Genomic DNA, 19,635 nt, shown 5'->3' on the forward strand with positions numbered 1-19,635 from the left:
TTAAAACAATGGAAGTAAGGGATTGCTACGTCTGCATGCAATTACCTGCATCTGTTTCAGAAGGGGTGACTTATCACCTCCCAGCAACTTATGGAATAACATGTAGCATCTTAACTAGTATATTTTATCAAGTAGGAAAATTAGAGTATAATTTGTCTAACATAGATAATATTCTTGGACAATTGCCCATGAATAAAGAATTAAATCCAGCAAAAGAAGCTAATACATTAGGAGAAATTTTTATAGAGACTAAAGGACTAACCTTAGAGTATATTTTTAAGAACAATTTAACTTGTAGTTTGAAACCAGAAGAGAAAACATTCTTGGATATGGTTGAGGAGAGAAGATTGAAGATACACAAGAATGCAGAAGGACATAAAGAAGGGGAAAACATTTGGGCAATAGATGGGAACAAGGAAACGCAAGGTGATGTTAGACCAACAATAGCTATAGATTCACCACAGAAAGGCAAATTATGCATCATGAGAGAAAGATCCCAGTATGATTACATATACATAGGGACAAGTGAGTGTCATGATACATACTTCATTGCATCCGGATGGGGATTTAGAGGTGGAGAAGACCCAGTTTTTCCTGGATTGTATTATATTTGTGGGAATAAGGCTTATTACAGGCTGCCTGACCATTGGTATGGCACATGTTATGTAGGCCTGGTCTTTCCAAAGATCTTTCACATGGATAGAGTAGAAAATAGTGGACCAAATAACCTACTAATGCGTAGCAGAAGAGAAACCTGGTTAGAAATTGTAGGTGATATTTTTGGAGCCTTGATACCAGCAGTGGGAATATCTTTGAATGCAAATAATATTCGGAAGCTGTCCACCATTGTGGATCGTTTGTCAACAAGCACAGCTGGAGGATTTCTATTGGTAAATACTGAATTAGTTGCCATGCGTGCTATGATTATGCAAAATCGACTTGCCCTTGATATTCTATTGGCAAAAGAGGGTGGAGTCTGTGGAATGCTGAAAGTTCAACATTGTTGCACTTACATTCCTGACGAAAGCAGAGATCTAAAAGTCTATATCAAATATATTACAGAATTGCATGACGAAATAAAACCACTGGAGGTTGAAAGTATCTGGACTAGAATTAGTAATAAGATGGCTGCTATAAAAGCTTTCCTAGGTAAATTAGGTAGTACTATAATAGGGAAAATATTATTTCCATTAACCTGTGTGATTTTCGTATTATTATTACTTAGATTAGGATGTATATGTTGTAGATATAGAAGAAATAAAAAGAAGGTTAAAAGAGAAATTTACAAAAAGAGAGAAAAGAAACCAGAAAAAGATCTCAATGAAATGGAAATGGAAGAGTGGAAGTAGAGTATGTATGATAGAACCCAGAGAGAAGATGAAAGGGAAACAGAATTTTAATTAAGCAAAAAGACATTTCAAATGTCTGCAAAGGGGAAAACCAAATTGAAATTTGTGGGTTGTTTTGGTGGTGATAAAATCACCAAAGGGGGGATTGCTGGAGCGGGTAAAATAAAATATTTTGGTATACCCAATCCATTTACATAAGTTTTACTAAACCAACTAAAGAACTAATTCTAATGAATAATAATGTGTGGTAATTGAACTAATCAACCTTATTAACCAAGAGAATACACGTGGGAATGCATTTGCATGGCTAAAATAATAAGTGAACTAAGTTTGTACGCATATTAAATTTATATGTTTAGCTTAAGCAATGTTAATGTGTTTTTGCGCTTAAATAAAACCAGCATTAATGGCTTTAAATGTCGCATATGGCTAGATAAATGCATACACATAAGGGTATTAGCGAGAGAATAACATTGTTTTATTCATTTCTATGTATTAATTACGTTTGTGTTTCTTTCACCTTAAGTTGACTATTTTGGCCTGCTAAAAGATGGCCGCCAACTGAATCCACACTAAAGTACATGACTTCATGCAATTGACAGCAGAGGAAGGCGTCTGCACTGACTACGTAGCAACCTCTCCTTGAACCCCTGAACCTGGTCCATGAAGACTACTCTGGGCAAGATGCCAATGTCCCTGAACATGGAAGAAATGTTGCCATCTGGGAACCAAAAGCCACCTTTCCACAATAGACTGATACTTTCCTGACCTGGGAACGATTTTCCCATGCGCCTAGTTTAATACATCATCCGTATGAGATCTTTTAATTTGTTTCTTAAAATCTTGGGACGGGGCTGAGTTCAGCCAATGAAAAGCCTAGAAAATATGAAATGTTTCTATTTTATGTAAATTTTAGTATAAGTATTAGTAGTCCAGAGAGGGAAATTAGGTTACCACCCAACGAGCTTGAGACGCACCCTGATCGATGCTATTCACTACGCTGACAGCAGAGGACGGGACGGTAGACTCTTTGATGAATTTCTGAGGACCCGATTCTGACTTAGAGAACGACAATTAGCTAGAATAGGTAATTATGGCACAAGATACTATTGATTTTGTTAGGATTTTGACCTGCATTTTAATTAGATAAAGAAAAATTATTGTTTGAAGAACTGTGTCGGGTGGTTATTTCTTGAAATGTTTCTTTTATTAGTACAAGAATTGAAGTGTTTGTCATCAAATCACTAGTTCAACTAAATGATCCAATTGACCTCCGGATGGAGGAATTGTTAGGGTAAAATTAAATAGATGCGGTTTTCCTCCATCTAAAGAAAATAGAACTGTAGTTCGGAATAAATTGAAGATCTCTCCTCTGTAGGCACGGATAGATTGATGAGAATGAATGTTGGTGTTATGGGCCCCACCAGCGTGTGATGTGTGTATGTGTGTGTGACTGTGGAATCATTCCGTCCGTGGAAGCAGGGGGAGATTTTGTGTTCTGAACTGCACCAGTCTCATCTAGAAACATCGAATAGAGCCCATTATCCTGTTGCATTATCTTGTTTAGCTGCTGATCAACCCGCCATCGAGACCCAGCGTGAGACGGGGACGCCTGCTGTTGACCAGGCAGACCAGACAAAGGTGAAACTACAAATCCCACCACCCTTTTGCGGCGCCCCACGCTGCGCTCCGCATCCAACGCGCCAGGAGACGCTCAAAAGGGCGCTAGGGCTCCCGCAGCGTAGGAGCCCATTATCCTGTTGCGTTATCTTGTTTAGCTGCTGATCAACCCGCCATCAAGACCCGACGTGAGATGGGGACGCCTGCTGCTGACCGGGCAGACCAGACAAAGGTGAAACTACAAATCCCACCACCCCTTGCGGCGCCCCACGCCGCGCTCCGCAACCAACGCGCCAGGAGGCGCTCAAAAGGGGGCTAGTGCTCCCGCAGCGTGGGAGCCCATTATCCTGTTGCATTATCTTGTTTAGCTGCTGATCAACCCGCCATCAAGACCCGATGTGAGACGGGGACGCCTGCTGCTGACCGGGCAGACCAGACAAAGGGGAAACTACAAATCCCACCACCCCTTGCGGCGCTCCACGCCGCGCTCTGCAACCAGCGCGCCAGGAGGCGCTCAAAAGGGGGCTAGGTCTCCCGCAGCGTGGGACGCGTGCGGGCGTGCCCGTCCGAGACCGGAGGAGACTGGGCTGGCCCCCCCCTCTGAGCGTCACAGCAAATCAAAGGTCAGTCCTGCTAATTTAATCATATCTCGTTTCTACTAAAAGTATACACGCCATTTGGTCCTCCGAACTGTTACTAATTTGTGCTCTAGGATGAACAAACAAGAGGGGAAAAGCAGAAGTGTGCCGCCCAGCGGAGGCTTTGTGGGGACACTCGATACATTTTTATCTAGGGCGACCTCTGTCCTTGAACATGAGATTGCAATTACAGTGCGCCGCCTATCTCTTGAACCCCTACCATCCAAACGATCGTCTCTGGGTGGCCTGGCATTCTCTGAAACTCCCGTCCGCTGCCCTAGTACTGATAATGATAATGGGAGCGACCCTTTGCAGACTTTAAATGAGTCCTCGGAAGTACCAACTATACAGATATCAGGCGAATTCGAGCCAGAGCCTGTTGTAACATGCGCAACTCAACAAATCTCCACAAGGTCTAAACCCTTAATAAAAACTACACGCCCGGAAGGAATTCCAGAGCCCCCAGTAAAGAGGGGAGGGGGCCCACTGAGACCAAAAAACGCAAAACCATCTAGGATAAATAAGTGGAGGTGGGGTTTCAATGGATCAACCTACTACAGTAGATAAAGCGTCTTTCAATGCTGGAGCCCAGAATTTTAACCCATCAGGAGTCCCGTGCCTTGAAGCAGATGAGGCCATGTGGATGAGACTGGAAAATCTTCTCCTCACATCCCTAAACCGTATTACCCATAGACTGACCCAAATCGAAGAAAGACCAAACAACTTTGAATCACAGGCTAAGTCTAATTTTTGTGTTCTTGAGGGTCTAATAGCTCAAATTAAGCCGCCGCCAATGCCAATACTTACTGGAAAAACCCGGCCCTTGCTAGAGTCAAGCAATCCTGCTGCTGTCGCTAAATCCATCAAAATACCAGCAAAGAAACCTCCACCCACAAGGAAAAATCCCATTACAGTTACTAATCCAGTTGTTGTAGTGGATGAGGATATCGCTGAGATAGCGAACACATCGAGCGAATTCGCCCAACTTAACGTGAGTTTATCGGGCAAAGAAACGCTCTACTTCTGTGCTATAGAAGGTTCCCAAAGCCTTCATCTTACCCCGGCAACAGCTTTGCTGGTGGTGGTCCTGGGGAATGTTCCAACATTGCGGGAAGGTCAAACTGAAACAGAACAATTATTACTGAAAGTTATGCATTGGCTGAACCTGCGTTTGAAGGGTGTAGGGATCTGGGATGGGGATATGCATAACCAAATGATCATGGGTAGACGATCTGCCTGGATAGGACCCTCTAGGAAGGAAGCAGGGGGAGATTGTGTAGTTGTTAACTTTAATAATGAGTATGTTGTTAGACTCCTTTTAGATCTCTTCGGTAATAATTTAGAAAACCCTTCTAACAAAATCTCTGTTCTGCCACTGGGTTATTTTTACAGTCCTCTCTCCCACCCTTTAAAAGGGAGGAGCCCAACTCACGCAGTGAGACAGCCATGGGCATCTCAGAAAAGCTTGCCCAGTATTTTTCATCTAAATCTTGCTAATAAATTTGCACCCCTATCTGATTTAGATGCTTGTGATTGACTGCAACCAGCCACCTTAAAGAGTACTGATACTCAGCCCACTCTTCCTCCCGACCTAGATGCGGGATCGCAGACAATTAATCTTAATCATTCAGAGTGTATTGAGATCCCGATTTCTCTAGCCTCAAGGGACAGTCTGGCCTTTCCCTCTTTATCCTTTATCTCTTAGATGGTAGGCTGGCAATATTCCAAGATGATGTCATCTGACTGGTCATATTTTATAGAGTGGCACGATATCATGGCTTTCCAAGAGACATGGTCGCAGAACATGATTTTTCGTCCAGGCTATCTGGCTTTTGGTAAAATGGCTACTGCTAAACACAAAGGGAGACCATGTGGGAGGCTCATTATCTGTGTCAAACAACACTCCGGCTATCAGGTTGAAGAGTTATTAATTGATAGCCCTTACATCCTGCCCATAAAACTTCGATCTAAATACGACCCAGATTTAATACTGATCAATGTGTATGCGAGAGGGATGGTGGGTGGGAAATCTTCACCAATTGTATCCCAATTAGATACCTTCATTGAAGCCACCAAAGGTAAAAATCATCTGGTAATTGCAGGTGATGTCAATTGCACTTTTGAACCCCTTGGCTATGATGACTGCTGCCTTAGTAGTGATGAGGATTCCATCTGGGGGATCCCGCTCCTAACGCTGCCCCCCGGTAAACAAATGGACTGAGGCAGTGCTCCAGTTAAAAAGTCTGTCTGGAGAGGGGCCTAAGGGCCGTAAACGGGGGGTCGCTATCTGACAGTGAAGGCCTTCATACTTTTAACAATGGGACAAGAAGTAGCCGTATTGACTACTTTCTTATCAATCTAGAACTATGGCCTCTGCTTCAGGACATGAAGATCTTACGAAGAATGGAGAGTGATCACGATCCCTTATCGCTAACTTTAGAGTCAAAGGGCTTGGAATCACAAAGGGTGCAAATTGAAACAATGACAGCAGACGTAATCATGACGCAGGACTGTCGCCGGCTAAAATGGGCAGTGGTATCAGAAGATGGTATCATTTTAGATCAGATAAAGACAACAGTTGAAAACACATTAACAACCATCTCCACTTTAGATATCTGCAATGACACCCACTCTGCCATCATGAAGGCACATGAGGATCTTTTTGCCAAGCTGAAAATTTTCTTTATCAAGAATAAAAGATCCGCCAGGCATATAACCCAAAAGTCCGCGAAATAGTATGACGGGGCATGCAGGATAGCAGTTAGGCACCTCTCCCAAGCAATTAGGGCAGGAGTACCACAGGAAGTTAAATATGCACGTGCAGAATACAACAAAGTGCAACGCACAGCAAAGAAGAGTTTCGATGAAAACAGATGGAACGATCTGCTGCATGCAAGTAATGGGAAAAACTGGTGGAAATTCTAGCAAACAGTTAAATGGGGCAGTGGAGATATAGGACCTGTACCAGTTAATAATGTGGCACCAGATCAATGGGTCACGCACTATCAGGCCCAATTTGCTGCCACAGTAGGCACTCCCACACATTACCCCGAAATAGCCTTTGATAATGATCTAATTTTTGGTATAGGGGAGATTGAAAGAGCTCTGGATGCTTTTCCCATAGGCAGGCCCCCCAGCTCGGATTGTATCCCAGCTGATATATTTAGACACGATAGAAAGAATTGGCTTAAATATATTCATACGTTATCCAATGCCCTGTCTAGAGGTGCCCCCATACCCGAATCCTGACGCGGCGCAGAAATAATACCAATATATAAAAAAGGGGACCGCGCCAGCCCAAGTAATTACAGGAAACTAAGCCTTATTGACACAATACAAAAAATTGCTGCTAGGCTTGTTGTGAGCAGGGTTAACACATGGATAGATGACCATGGAATTCTATCCACTTTTCAAGCGGGTTTTCGCCCTCATGTTAGCACAATCGACCAAGTCTTCAGGTTTATGATGATTTATTGGAGCACTGTGATTTTAGCTGGGGGGGACTCTTTATGCGGCATTTATAGACTTAAAATCAGCGTTTGACTTGGTCCCACGGCACACGCTATGGGACACATTAAAGGAAGCAGGGATGCCCCCTGAGCTCTTATCTATTATTATTAAATTGCACGAGTCAAACTACGCCCAGGTACGATGGGGACAACAGGGGGAAAAAACTGATCGTTTTCCAGTAAATAAGGGGGTAAGACAAGGGTGCATTTTGGCTCCTACCCTTTTTTCCTTGTTCATAAACAAGGTTATTACATACTACATTGCCTATCAAACAGAGGCTTCCACTCTTGCTGGATCGAGGGTTCCACTTCTAATGTTTGCAGACGATACTTTAATTTTGTCTAAAACTCAATCAGGTCAACGTGCCCTCGACAGATTTACTGTCTAATGCAATGACCATGAGCTTGTAGTAAATGTCGATAAGACAAAGTTCATGGTCTTGCATAAATTTAAAATAGTGAAAGGCAGAGTAGTTATGAATAAAGTTTCCCTGGAGCAAACTGACACCTTTACATATCTGGGTGTAACAATGGGCAAGAAGACGAACTGGAAGCCCCAGATAGACCTATTAGTCCTCAGGCATAATCAATTAGCAGGTGCCCTACTGAAAGGGCATCGACTTTCTTATACTAAACCGGTAGGGCCTGCTTTGTCGATTTACAAAGGGAAAATCAGGGCATAAATAATCTATGGCGCAGAGCTTTGGGGTTTTGAAAACATAACTCCCCTAGTCGTTGCACAAAATAAGTTCCTGAGATCCCTAACTGGTCTTCCTCAATCGACTCCCCTTAGACCATTATTATTAGGCTTGGGTTGTACCTCATTTGAGGAGGATGCAGGTTTTAGACCCCTGGCCTAATGGAGACGATTATGGACAACTCTGGAGTTATCACCATATGCAAACGCAGTGAGGCATATTAGAGAAGCAGACATGTCATCAAAAATTAAGTGGCTGCAAAAGATCAAGAGCACACTATTTGACATGGGGCTAGGCCATTTGTGGGAGGAGCCAGTAGGTAATCCGTTCCTATCTAAAAATGATTTTAAAGCACTATATCGGGACATGGTCAATCTTAAGTCCATGTCACTGGTGAGCAGTACTTCCCTGACAGGCATTTTTTTAGAACATAAGTATGAATTCAGGCCTGAAGCATATTGGGATTTTATCACAAGACCCTGTGATAGAAAACTATATCATCAATTTAGAGTTTGGACCCTTCCTATAAAATCTTTTACATCAATCTGGCGTAATGACTTAGATACCAAATGCCCTACGTGCTTAACGATGGAAGAGTCTATCGGCCACTTACTGTTTGTGTGTCCAACATACAAGGGCCCTCAACACAAATGGCTTAAGCCGATTTGTTCAAATCTTGGTGCAAGATCATGCCAAACAGCATTGCGTATTCTGAAATCAGATACACGCGAAGATGTAGCTATAGCAGTGGCGAAATTTCTGAGTTGCACATGGGCTCTTAGAAGAATCAGTCTGGAGGCTACAGCAGACACTACTCCGCAATAACTAGCTGTTATACATATATTGTGTGGTGTTCCCTGTGTGTACTGTATCTCCTTGAATACTCTGGTCTTTTTTATAGGTGTTGTTTTTATTTTATATTTTACATTTTAAGGATATAATAATTACTTGACTAGTACCATCAAATGATGATAATTTTACACACTATCATATGTTTTAACGAAAAACTCTTAACGATATTCTTGTAACAATGAATTCAAATCTTTTGAAAATGTTTTAATCTTATCTTATGAGATTTTATGTATTGTGTCATGTGTCTTTTATGATTGAAAAATAGCGAATAAAGACTAATTTTGGATTTGGATAGATTGTAGGAATTTCCACCACAAAATCCAGAATGGTTACTTTGTTGTCACAAATTAGTTTTTTCACATGCTAGTTAAACTTGATAGCCAGTAGCGGTGTATGAGCTTGGACAGATGTTCTGGTCAGATTCTGTTAATTATCGACCAGAATAGGCTATGATGGCAACTCTCTTTAGAGAATCAGGTTGGACATACTTTTCATAGCAGGAAACATTTGTACATTATTTGTCATTCACTGTACTCTAATATTGCCCACAATAACTTTGGGGGTTCGGCGATTGTCTTTGGAGCAAAATACAGTTCCAGCAATACTTGTTCTTGAAAATAATTTTAAAAAATCCAGCAATCTAAGCAATACTTAATTCCCACTGGAGGATCCAGTTGCAACCTTTTGTTGAGATTCAGTTTGGAACATGTACTTTGTAATGGTCCGATACCCACCTTCCTATTTTCAAAATGGCCATTCGCTGGAGGCCCTCTTTAAATGCAGTTGTGACTGTTTCTGTGCGAAAAGCGGGGGTTGATCACTTTCTCCCATAGAACCTGGCCTTTATAGTGCCTGTCCCAATACTTGCCTGAGCTGGGATAAGGACACCAGTTTTCCATAAATGGTCTACTAGCAAGTTCCCAGGCAGCTGCGGACTGCAAGAACTTTCCCAGGCAGAATCTATGATTCTGGAATCCCCAAATTGACTTGACTGCACAGTCTTCCCATTTCTCATGTGGTGAGTTTCAGATTCACAAAAAAGATCTAGCGGGAGAGGGCCAACCAGATACATACTACTCCCTGTCAATCATTACATTCACATCTCTTGTTTTCACAGGAATAACCTGCCAGGAGTTTATTCCTGTGAAAACAAGAGATGGCAAAAGCAGCGACATTTTTAAACACCTTACACATGGCGCATAAGAAACTCTTCATTCCCTCTCAGGCAATCAGTTCTCTAAGAGGCCAATTAGTAGTGGTCAGTTTATAAACTTTAAGTAAGTTGCCTGCTTAGCTGTTGGATTGTCTGACAAATTTCTACCATAAGTGAGGTCCAAACCTATGCACACACATGCCCATTAAGTGACCGTAAAAAGAAGCAGAGCCCTCCAAGCTGGCTCCTTTCGTACAGTTTGTCCTCACCTCACTTTTTGCTGCAGATGTTCTCCTTTGGGTGGAAATCCTCTGCCTAGTTTCCTAGGCGCTCCTATCGGAATATAATTATTTGTGTACTATGTTCCTATCCCCTCTACTTTTACCTCTTGGGGGGCATGGCTGGCTGCATTCCATTCAGTTGGGTGTTGGCGATTACGTTGAAACATCCCCACCTGTGTCCATAAGGTGTTCTCTAGTGACAAGTGTGGTCAAACATAAAGAAAGCCATTGGATTTTAGAAGGGCTACCTACAAACTTGTTAGATGGCAGAGGGATGCTAAGGGCCTATGAAATGGAGCTGCTTTTTAGATCTCGCCTGCTGACCGCACATGTGATGCCACTGTGAGGGGTACTGTTTACAATAAAGGGCTTGGAACCTGCTCATTGCTTTCTATTCGTTGGTTTCATTGTCACTGTTCTTTGCTGCCTCTTAATTGGCCAGCACATGCCACGCATCACTTCCTTCTCTTTCTGTGGAGCATGGACAAAGAAAAGATTGCTTCATTATGAAAAAAAATAGTAATATAAATATTAAGCACTTTGGAACTGCAAAAATGGCAGCAAAGGACTGCAGCGTTTGTGTGGAATGGTTTGTAATTTGTAAATCTTATTGCAGCCAAGTTATATAATACAATATGTGCTTTTCAATGCGCACTCTAAAGAATTATACGATAAGGCACTTTGGAACTACTTGAATGGCAACAAAGGACTGCAGCGTTCGTATGAAATGGATCGTGATTCGTAAATCATACTACAGTCCAATCATCATGAAATGCAGTATGTGCTTTCCAAGGCGCACTTTAAAGAAATATACAACCAGGAGACTACAATAAGCAACAGGGTAGTCTGTCACTTGCACTTTAAAAGCACGTTCTCATCATGTAAGAAGATAGACTGCTTACCTGTGAAGAAGGCTAATTAGATAATCCAAAACGCTTCAGGAGTAAAGCAAGCGGCCGCATGTTACAATTACGAAATATAGCGCCTCATAGCTTTTGGAAGTTAGGTATACAGCGTTCTTCTTTTGTGGAGAAGTGATACATTATATGTATATGGCAGGTAAATGGAGATCCCATGATGCATTAAGCGGGCTCTCGGCTCTCTGCCTATGCATTTCGACAGAGTATAAATGGTTTTAAACATATGGAGTTACCAGAATGAGAAAGGCTGCTGCGACAGCCGAAACGCGTCTCTCTGTGTTGCCGGGTCAGAGGAGGGCCTATGAATTAAAATGCCTTTGAAACCTAGCACTCCCCGTGTGAGTGCTCCCTTCCATGTGGAATGGGGTTTGGGAGGAGGGGGGGGGGGTGCGTGCGTGCGTGCGTGCGTGCGTCCGTCCGCCTGTTGGTGACCGTTCAAATAAAGCTTAAGCAAAGCCAAACATGAAAATTAGTGTCTGATTTTGCTTGGAAGTGCAGGACCAGGCCCTCTGCCCAACCCTGCTGTGCTTAGACTGTGCGTAGGGCTTTGCACCCAAATCCTGCTGCTCATGGCCTTGGGTAGAAATTAAGTAAATCATAAAAAAACAAGGAAATTCACTGAGAAACCATAGTTAAAACCGGAGTTACGGCTCAGACATTCAAGTCCTCTGAAATTTACCAATTAACATAAAAACACATTTTTTCACCCCTCCCCCCCCAACCCCCCCCCCCCCCCCCCCCCCGCCCACCAGGGTTTGCAAGCTCATTTTCCTTTGTGTGAATGGCCTACCATCTGACCTGTTTAACCTCATTTGGGTAATGGGTTGAAGTAACATATTTGAAGTGACTTGAAATGAAGTTTCTCTTTATGATAGAATCCATGCTGTGGTTAATCTGGCTGCTCTGCAACCTACAAAGTAAGCTAAGTAAGAGCGTTTTCAAAAGCCAGAAATGCTTTGTTTTGAAAGTGCTTTTTGTTTTGCTGTATGTCCTCTTGCTCTCTCCAGATGTGTGTTAATTGCTTCTTTCTTTATTTCTGCGCAGGTAAGCGGTAATAAACACACCATGAAGGACCCACAGTCGAATGGTAGCCAAGGGCACGTGAAAGTCCAACAGTTATTCGAGGATACCAGCAAGCAAAGGGGAAATGGATCTCTGCCATCAGCGGGGGGTCCTGGATGTGAGAAATCCATACCCCTTCTTTCAAAAGAAAAAAGTATGGACAGCTCGAGCACCACAAAGTCCAGTGATGGCTCCACCAAGTCTGCCAAAATGTCCTACTTGACTGCAGAGCAATCTATAAAACAATACAAGCATCAACTGTCTGCCTTTGAACTGCAGGAAATTGGGGGATTTTCCGAAATCTACTTTGTGGGTCCAAATGCGAAAAAACGACAAGGTGTTGTGGGTGGCCCAAACAATGGGGGCTACGATGATGACCAGGGTGGCTATATTCTGGTGCCTCACGATCATCTGTACTACCGCTATGAAGTACTGAAGATCATTGGCAAAGGCAGCTTTGGACAAGTGGCTAAGGTATTTGATCATAAGCTACATCAGCACATGGCCTTGAAACTGGTGCGCAATGAGAAGCGCTTTCACCAGCAGGCGGCTGAGGAAATCCGAATCCTAGAACATCTGAAGAAACAGGATAAGACTGGTACCATGAACGTCATTCATATGCTTGAAAGCTTCACCTTCCGTAATCACATTTGCATGACCTTTGAGCTGCTGAGCCTGAACCTGTATGAGCTTATCAAGCGCAACAAGTTCCAGAGCTTCAACCTGCAGCTAGTGCGCAAATTTGCCCACTCAATCCTGCAGTGCTTGGAGGCCCTCTACAAAAACAAAATTATTCACTGTGATCTCAAGCCGGAAAACATCCTGTTAAAGCAGCAGGGCCGCAGCGGGATCAAGGTCATCGACTTTGGGTCCAGTTGCTTTGAACACCTAAGAGTCTACACATACATTCAGTCACGCTTTTACAGGGCCCCAGAGGTGATACTGGGGAGCGGGTATGGTATGCCCATCGACATGTGGAGTTTTGGCTGTATCTTGGTTGAGCTTCTCACCGGCTATCCCCTTTTCCCTCGTGAGGACGAGGGAGATCAGCTGGCATGCATGATGGAACTCCTTGGGGCTCCACCCCCTAAGCTCCTCGAGCAGTCCAAACGGGCCAAGAACTTCATCAACTCGAAAGGCTATCCCAGATACTGCACTGTTACCACGCTTCCTAATGGCACAGTGGCACTCAACGGGAGCCGGTCCCGCCGTGGAAAAATGCGGGGTTCGCCTGGCAACAAAGACTGGGTGCCAGCCCTGAAAGGTTGTGATGACTCGCTGTTCATTGATTTTCTAAAGGAGTGTCTTAACTGGGATCCGTCAGCCCGAATGACCCCGAGTCAAGCACTGAGACATGCTTGGATCAGCAAGTGTGTTCCCAAGCCCCCGAGTTCTGATAAAACGTCTGTGAAACGAATTTCTAACCACACTAGCTCTTTTCCAGGGATAAACTCAAAACTACCTCCTGTAGTTGGTGTCGCCAACAAACTACGAGCTAACCTGATGAACAAATCCAATGGCAGCATCCCGTTGCGGACAGTTCTACCCAAACTGGTTGGCTAATTTACTAGCAAAAAAATACATTTATGTTGTATTTAGGTTTCTACAGCAGGCCCTTTTACATTGACAAATTGCAATAGTTTTATTGAATTTTACATATTTAAAAAAAATAATGTACATAAACTTGAAATGTAGACTTTTAAACAAAGGGCTATTCGACCAGATTTTTCATTTGCAACCTGGTGCACACAGTCGCCTTGAGATCCGTTCAGAGAGGTCAGCAATTTATAGCACTAGGGGAGGGGAAGAGAAAAAATCACCAGCATTTGAGGCCAGGCATGAAAGTTGTTGATAAAGAGCACTCTTACAGCCTTCCTGAAACATGTTGAGTTGCCAGTAAAACCTGACTTGTGTGTCATTTATGGCAGATTGAGATATTTGTGCGCTCCAAAGATGTGTGGCGTGGTGGGTTCTCTGGGAAGGTTATATTACAAATATTATATTTATTTATTTATGCTTTTTTCTACCTGAACTCGCCTAACCACCATTTCTGGCTGCTTTGGATGTTATTGCCAAATGAACTTTTCTGCACATTATTCTAACATAGATCCAATCTGAATGTGTTTATGGCCACTGTCGATTGTTGGCTGGAAGAAGGTGGTGTGAGAAGTTGGCCTGATATATGCTGTCCACTAGTTATAGTGGGCACCTTGTATCAGTCCAAACAACCTCTTATGGTGATAGGTTAAAGACCACCTTTATTGAAAGCTATCCTAGTGGTAGCTATGGAGAGCAGCTTTCAGGCTAAGTCTTGAAGGAATGTAAAGCAGCTTGTTTTACCAGTCTATAATCTCTTGAATGACCAAATGAAAGGACAACCACACCAGGAATATATTTAAAATATATGTAATTAAGATAAAACACACCCCTCTAGTCTCTTTATGAGGCTGGAGTTCAAAGTACTTAAGTTACATGTCAGTATTCAACAGTAAAAGCACAAATACACGTTTGGGCCCTAGGGGCGTACTAAACCATATACCAATAAAGTGGTATAAGAACCACAACTGAACTAGACACAAGGCCTAGAGCCTGTAGAAGTGCTTGGACCACAAGGAACCACCCAAGGTAGTGACACAGGGGACCCACGGGGGATGCGTGCAGTGTGAGAACACAGCCGCGAATCGCCGTTAACTTCTATGGGGAAAGTCGCGGTTGGAAATTAAGAGTTTAAGGACACTTAGAGGATGGCTTCGAGCGAACCCTTTTGGACTCAGAGGTGTCTAGGGCCAACACCCACGGGAGCACCGGAGTACTCTAATTACCTCACCCAGGGAAGCCGGGTGCATAGGTGTCTTTTGGTGTCGGGTTGAGTCGCTGTTTTCAATGGAAGCTGGCAAAGAAGTGCTGCTGCCGTGAAGAGGAGAAGTGTCCAGAGAGATCCAAGCCTGGATCTAGGATGGAAGGAACCTGAAAGCAGAGGGGACAGAGTCTGGGTCACTTACCGGTGACCAGGGGCACTATAGTCCAATGCCCACAGATGTCGGGTGCTTCAGGTGAATTGACGGGTGTCTTGTACTTCAGCCACGAGGTCCAGGAGGCGTTGACGACGGCAAGGAGCTGGATTCGAGCTGTCCCACTAAGTCTGTCGAGTGCTGCGGTGTCGGCGACCCGATTGGACCCAACAAGCCTTGGCAACGGCAAGCCACGTGAAAATAGAAAAAGGACGTCGGTGCAGACCAGCAAGGTCTGGAGGACTCACCCAGCGAGTGTAAGTCGGGACACGTCTAGAGCAACCAGGAAAGCCCAATCAGAAGAGGGGAGTTGCCTTCGTGGGGACCCACTAGCAAACGGGCTAGCGATCGCGAAGGAGCCTCGAGCGGTCGCACTTGAAACTGGCCCACGGGTCATTCGTGGAGTGGAGGCCAGAGATCTTCGGTGCAGGAGGTGCTCAAGGCTGGGGCTACTCGGAGCCCAAAGCACAACTTCGAGGAAGACCAGGAAGATGATGGATCGGCAAAAGATCACGGTGTCCAGGGGTCACAGTTCCACATCACCCACGATAGCCACGGGCCTCAGCTTTGCTGTGGACTCAGGGTAGCCTCGGGGAAGTCTGGAAATCCACCTCTGGTGATGCAAAGACTTCGGCATCCGGCGGGAACTTCAGAGTTGCAGATCGGACAGTTGCTTCTTTGGTGCCTGCCAAGCAGGGGAGTCACTCCTTGACCCCAAGGGAGATTTCTTCAGTCTTCTAGCGAAAATAGAAATTCGAAGGTCCAGGATATATGTTGCAGAGTTTCGTCCAGGGTAATCTAAAGTCTCAAGGACTGGGTTCCCATACTTATACTAAGTTTGGGGGTTGGACATACTCTAGTGACCCACCTATGGGAGGGTTTGGAATGAGGGGTGGTTACACCCATTTCCTTTGTCCAGTTTCGCGCCAGAGCAGGGGCAGGTAGCCCCTGCAACCGGTTTGAACTGGACTATGCACAGGGACACCAAGTGTTCCCCCAGTGCAGGACTTCAAAGCACCAGAGAGTGCTCCCGCCCAGCCCCAATACACATCTGCCTGTCTGGGGAGGTGGTTACACCTCCTCCCTGGGACAGGAAACCTATAGACCAGGCCTCCCCTGCCGGAGTTTCGGTCAGCAGCAGGAGGCCAGACCCGTGTCTGTGGCAGTGGCATGCATTTTGTGATGCCAGGGCTTTAGAAAGTCTTTACCGGGTAGACCAGTGTGAACATGTCTCTCCCTCTAGAAGGGTGGAATGCTACCCCCGCCACAAGAACTGGCGGAGGGGGGGCAGTATTCCAAAGCGTTTGACTCCAAACACAACATGTTTCCGTGCAGCCAGTCCAAAGTTAGCATTTACCGCGAGGTTATAATGCACTTAAGAGTATATTGTCAGGCTGCACCACAAACAGCATTAGAGGAGGTACTCCGAACGCTGCAGAGGGGCTCTGCTCATGCAGGGGCACCCTCTCACATAAAAACCAAGCACTCTGCCTTCAGGATTGTTAAGGCCTGCCATAGGAGTGACTTCTAGGTTTTATATGTGTGTGCAATGGTAGTGATATAGGTAGCCTATACCACAGTAAGGGGTGCAAGCACCACCTTACCCAGGTTGCAGTAGCAGACTTGTGGTGTCATTTTGGAGTGCTTCCCAGGGGTGGCATAATACATGCTTCAGCCCCTGGTAGGCATCTGAGGTACCTATGCCCTAGGTACCTAGTATACCATATACTAGGGGCTTATAAGGCACTCCAGAATCCAATTAGAAATGTACCTAATGTACATGGAAACCATTTTAGAGAGGAAGCAGCTAGGCTGGGGTCCTTATTAGCAGGGCCACAGCCAGACTAAGGTCGAAAAACAGTGAAACACCAGCAAAAAGTGGGGGTACCCATGTGAAGCAGATCCTACTCTCCTACAGGTGGGGATTAGGTTATTTGTTTAACCTTCATTGAGCGAATGAGTGATTAAGTGATTCATTTTGGAACAATCCTGTTTTGGGTGGAATCACACTATCTTTACTCCAGAGCATGCTGACGAGTTAACGATTGGATGGGGCACAAATATATAATGTTCTCCTTTTGTGGCAGCCTATAAAAACAAGCATTTGCAATGCAATAGGTCTCGCATTTGCGAGAGTTTAACCTATTGGCATTTTAAATGACAATACCTTTTATTTTTGTTTTAAAACCAACACATAAATAAAAGGCATTGGTATGGCGATAGCTCAAACGCAAACAACTGCGAGACCTATTGCATTGCAAATGCTTGTTGGGTTTGGCTTCCGGAGTAGTGTGCTAGTCGCTGAAAAGCGCTTCAACACCTCATCAGGGGTAGCAAGCGCCATACAAATCCAAACCCTCCCCTCTTCTAACCCTCCACTATCCTCTTCAATCCAAATAACAGACTAACATGGCCACTGCTCAAATTAATTTCATATTTCCCTATACTAATTGACCACTAATCCTTATTGAGCTCCGGAATAGCGTGCTACTCGCCGAAAAAGCAATTATAGTGACAGGAAGTGGGAGCTCAACACAAGTAAGCTTCAGACTCCCTGAACCATGAATTTCTCCTGTCGTATTACTGTAGGCAACCTTACAGAAGTTGCAGGGAGGTAAATGCAGACCCCAGCTCACAGCAGACCCCACAGCACGAGGGGCCCCCAGCCCTCCGGGGGGGACCCCATTCTGCTGAAGGCCAATGAATATTTGTGAGATATGGGAGACCCATGTACCACTCATCACATCATCCGCCATTTTGCCTTTTGCCACTCAGAAATATTACTGATAGTCAGTGTTTGTTATCTGCCCATGCGTGCATCTTATGTAAAGCTACAAAACATGCCCCCTAAATGCGAATTGCGCTGTTCTGCCACGCCGTCAAGGGATTTGAAGAGCTGTTTGCTGAGCACATAAGGGGAGGGGTGGAAAGCTCGCGCCTCTCAGCCACGAGGACCGCATCTGCATACGCATTTATGGTCACAGTCGCGAGTGTTGGAGCCAGAGTGGGATTTACGCTAATTACTATTAACAGCGACAATACAAGCAGCGCATCCATTGACCGGGGAGGCCTAATGGGAACTAATGCAGCAGCGGGCTTTCATTTCCCTGCTCTGAAGACGCCTGCCCCACCCAGGGCGAGCTGCTCTTCCCTTTGATGTCTACCAAGTTTACTTTGTGAAAAGGCTGCCGGGCCCCGTCATTAATGAACTCCGGCTGAGACGAGTTGAGAGCTACTGAAAGGGTCCTAGAAACACGCAGTCGCTGCATACTTCGAGGGTGCCCCATCTCCCCAAGAGCGGCCGACCTTGGAGGTGGTGATCCGGGTTCGAACCCCTGCTCAACACCCTGTGATGATGGACAAATCACTTAGTCTCTCAGTGCCTAAAAAGCACGCGTAATGTAATCCGGAGCTCATGTCAGGAGTTCTAATACCCTTGGACTACGTCTACGCGACATACAAACTGGAAAAAATAATAACAAAAAAATATTAAGGAAGGAGGAACTTCATGGGCCCCAAACATCACACGTTGTGTTTACTACCAAACATAGAGGGGTGCTTTCTTGCTTGCAGTAGGGCCCATGGTACCCCCACCCCCTGAACTAGGGCACCCCTGGCGGCCTCTCTGGTCCTTCTGCACCCCGAAATCTTTTGTGAAACCACAGCAGTCCCTTGGGCTCAGAGCAGCGTGAGGGGGGTCACCAATGAGGTGAAGGCGAGCAAGGGAAGCGGCAGCTTGGGTGGGAGTAGTCGTTGCAAAAAAGGGATGAGTGTCCGGAGTACTCAAAACCCAAAGTCCAGACTAGCAATATGCAATGTATACATTGCACATGCAGATTTCCATAGCAGCCCTAATTCAGAATACATCTTGAGTCGGAGATGTCTGTCCGCATCGCGTATCTCTTTGAAAATATTATACGTTGTTGATGGGCTTTTCTTGAAAACCAGAAGCAGGTTTAGATCTGAGGAGTTTAATTTCACCAGTGGGGCGGCTACAAAAATGTGCAAGGCCTTAATTTAAGTGCCTCACGGCCCTACCTTATTTTTCAGGGAAAGCAAAATGGCGGCTCAGAGTCTACACACCAAGAAGCGCTGCTGGGCAGCATGCATTTTGGTGACGTTTCATCATTGAGGTTCTGTGGGTGAACAGTCAGCAAAGAAGGACTAAACTCCGACAGTCGGTTGATAGGGCTTAACGGACTACATGAGCTGGTCCAAGACCCAGAGAGAATGCAAGTGAAATGCTGGAAAGCAACTCGCCTCTGCCCACCCCAAGAAAATGAGGAAAAGAAGAAGTCGAGTATTTCAAAGTCCAATAAAATCAAGCGCAGGAGGACGCGAGCACAAACTAGTTCGACATGTATAGAAATAAAAACAGACATAGATGCTGTCGCACTTCACTTCTAATGTAAAGAAGCCAGCTTGCTCGTGCAGGAACAGTAAACACTAAATGAAGGCAATTAACACTACATTAATGCAATTTAAATACAGTCATTGTCACTCATAAAATCCAGGCTATGGTAGGCACTAAGGCAGCCAGAG

General features: G+C 44.8%; 1 protein-coding gene across 2 annotated transcripts in view; it reads left to right on the plus strand.

Moving 5' to 3' along the window:
- LOC146869964 (dual specificity tyrosine-phosphorylation-regulated kinase 3-like) overlaps positions 1–13,980 on the plus strand; it is a 331,601-nt gene extending 317,621 nt beyond the window's left edge. The window contains exon 3 of one of the 2 annotated variants that reach the window (XM_085624114.1): positions 12,065–13,937. In XM_085624114.1, coding sequence (XP_085480240.1) covers positions 12,065–13,645 — 1,581 coding nt within the window. In that variant the 3' untranslated portion in view covers positions 13,646–13,937. Of the gene's footprint in view, positions 1–12,064 lie in introns of both variants that reach the window. The other variant, XM_085624117.1, reaches the window with a different exon arrangement.
- The last annotated feature ends 5,655 nt before the right edge of the window (positions 13,981–19,635 follow it).

Source organism: Triturus cristatus, chromosome 1_1 (assembly GCF_964204655.1).
Source record: "Triturus cristatus chromosome 1_1, aTriCri1.1, whole genome shotgun sequence".
NCBI lineage: Eukaryota > Metazoa > Chordata > Amphibia > Caudata > Salamandridae > Triturus > Triturus cristatus.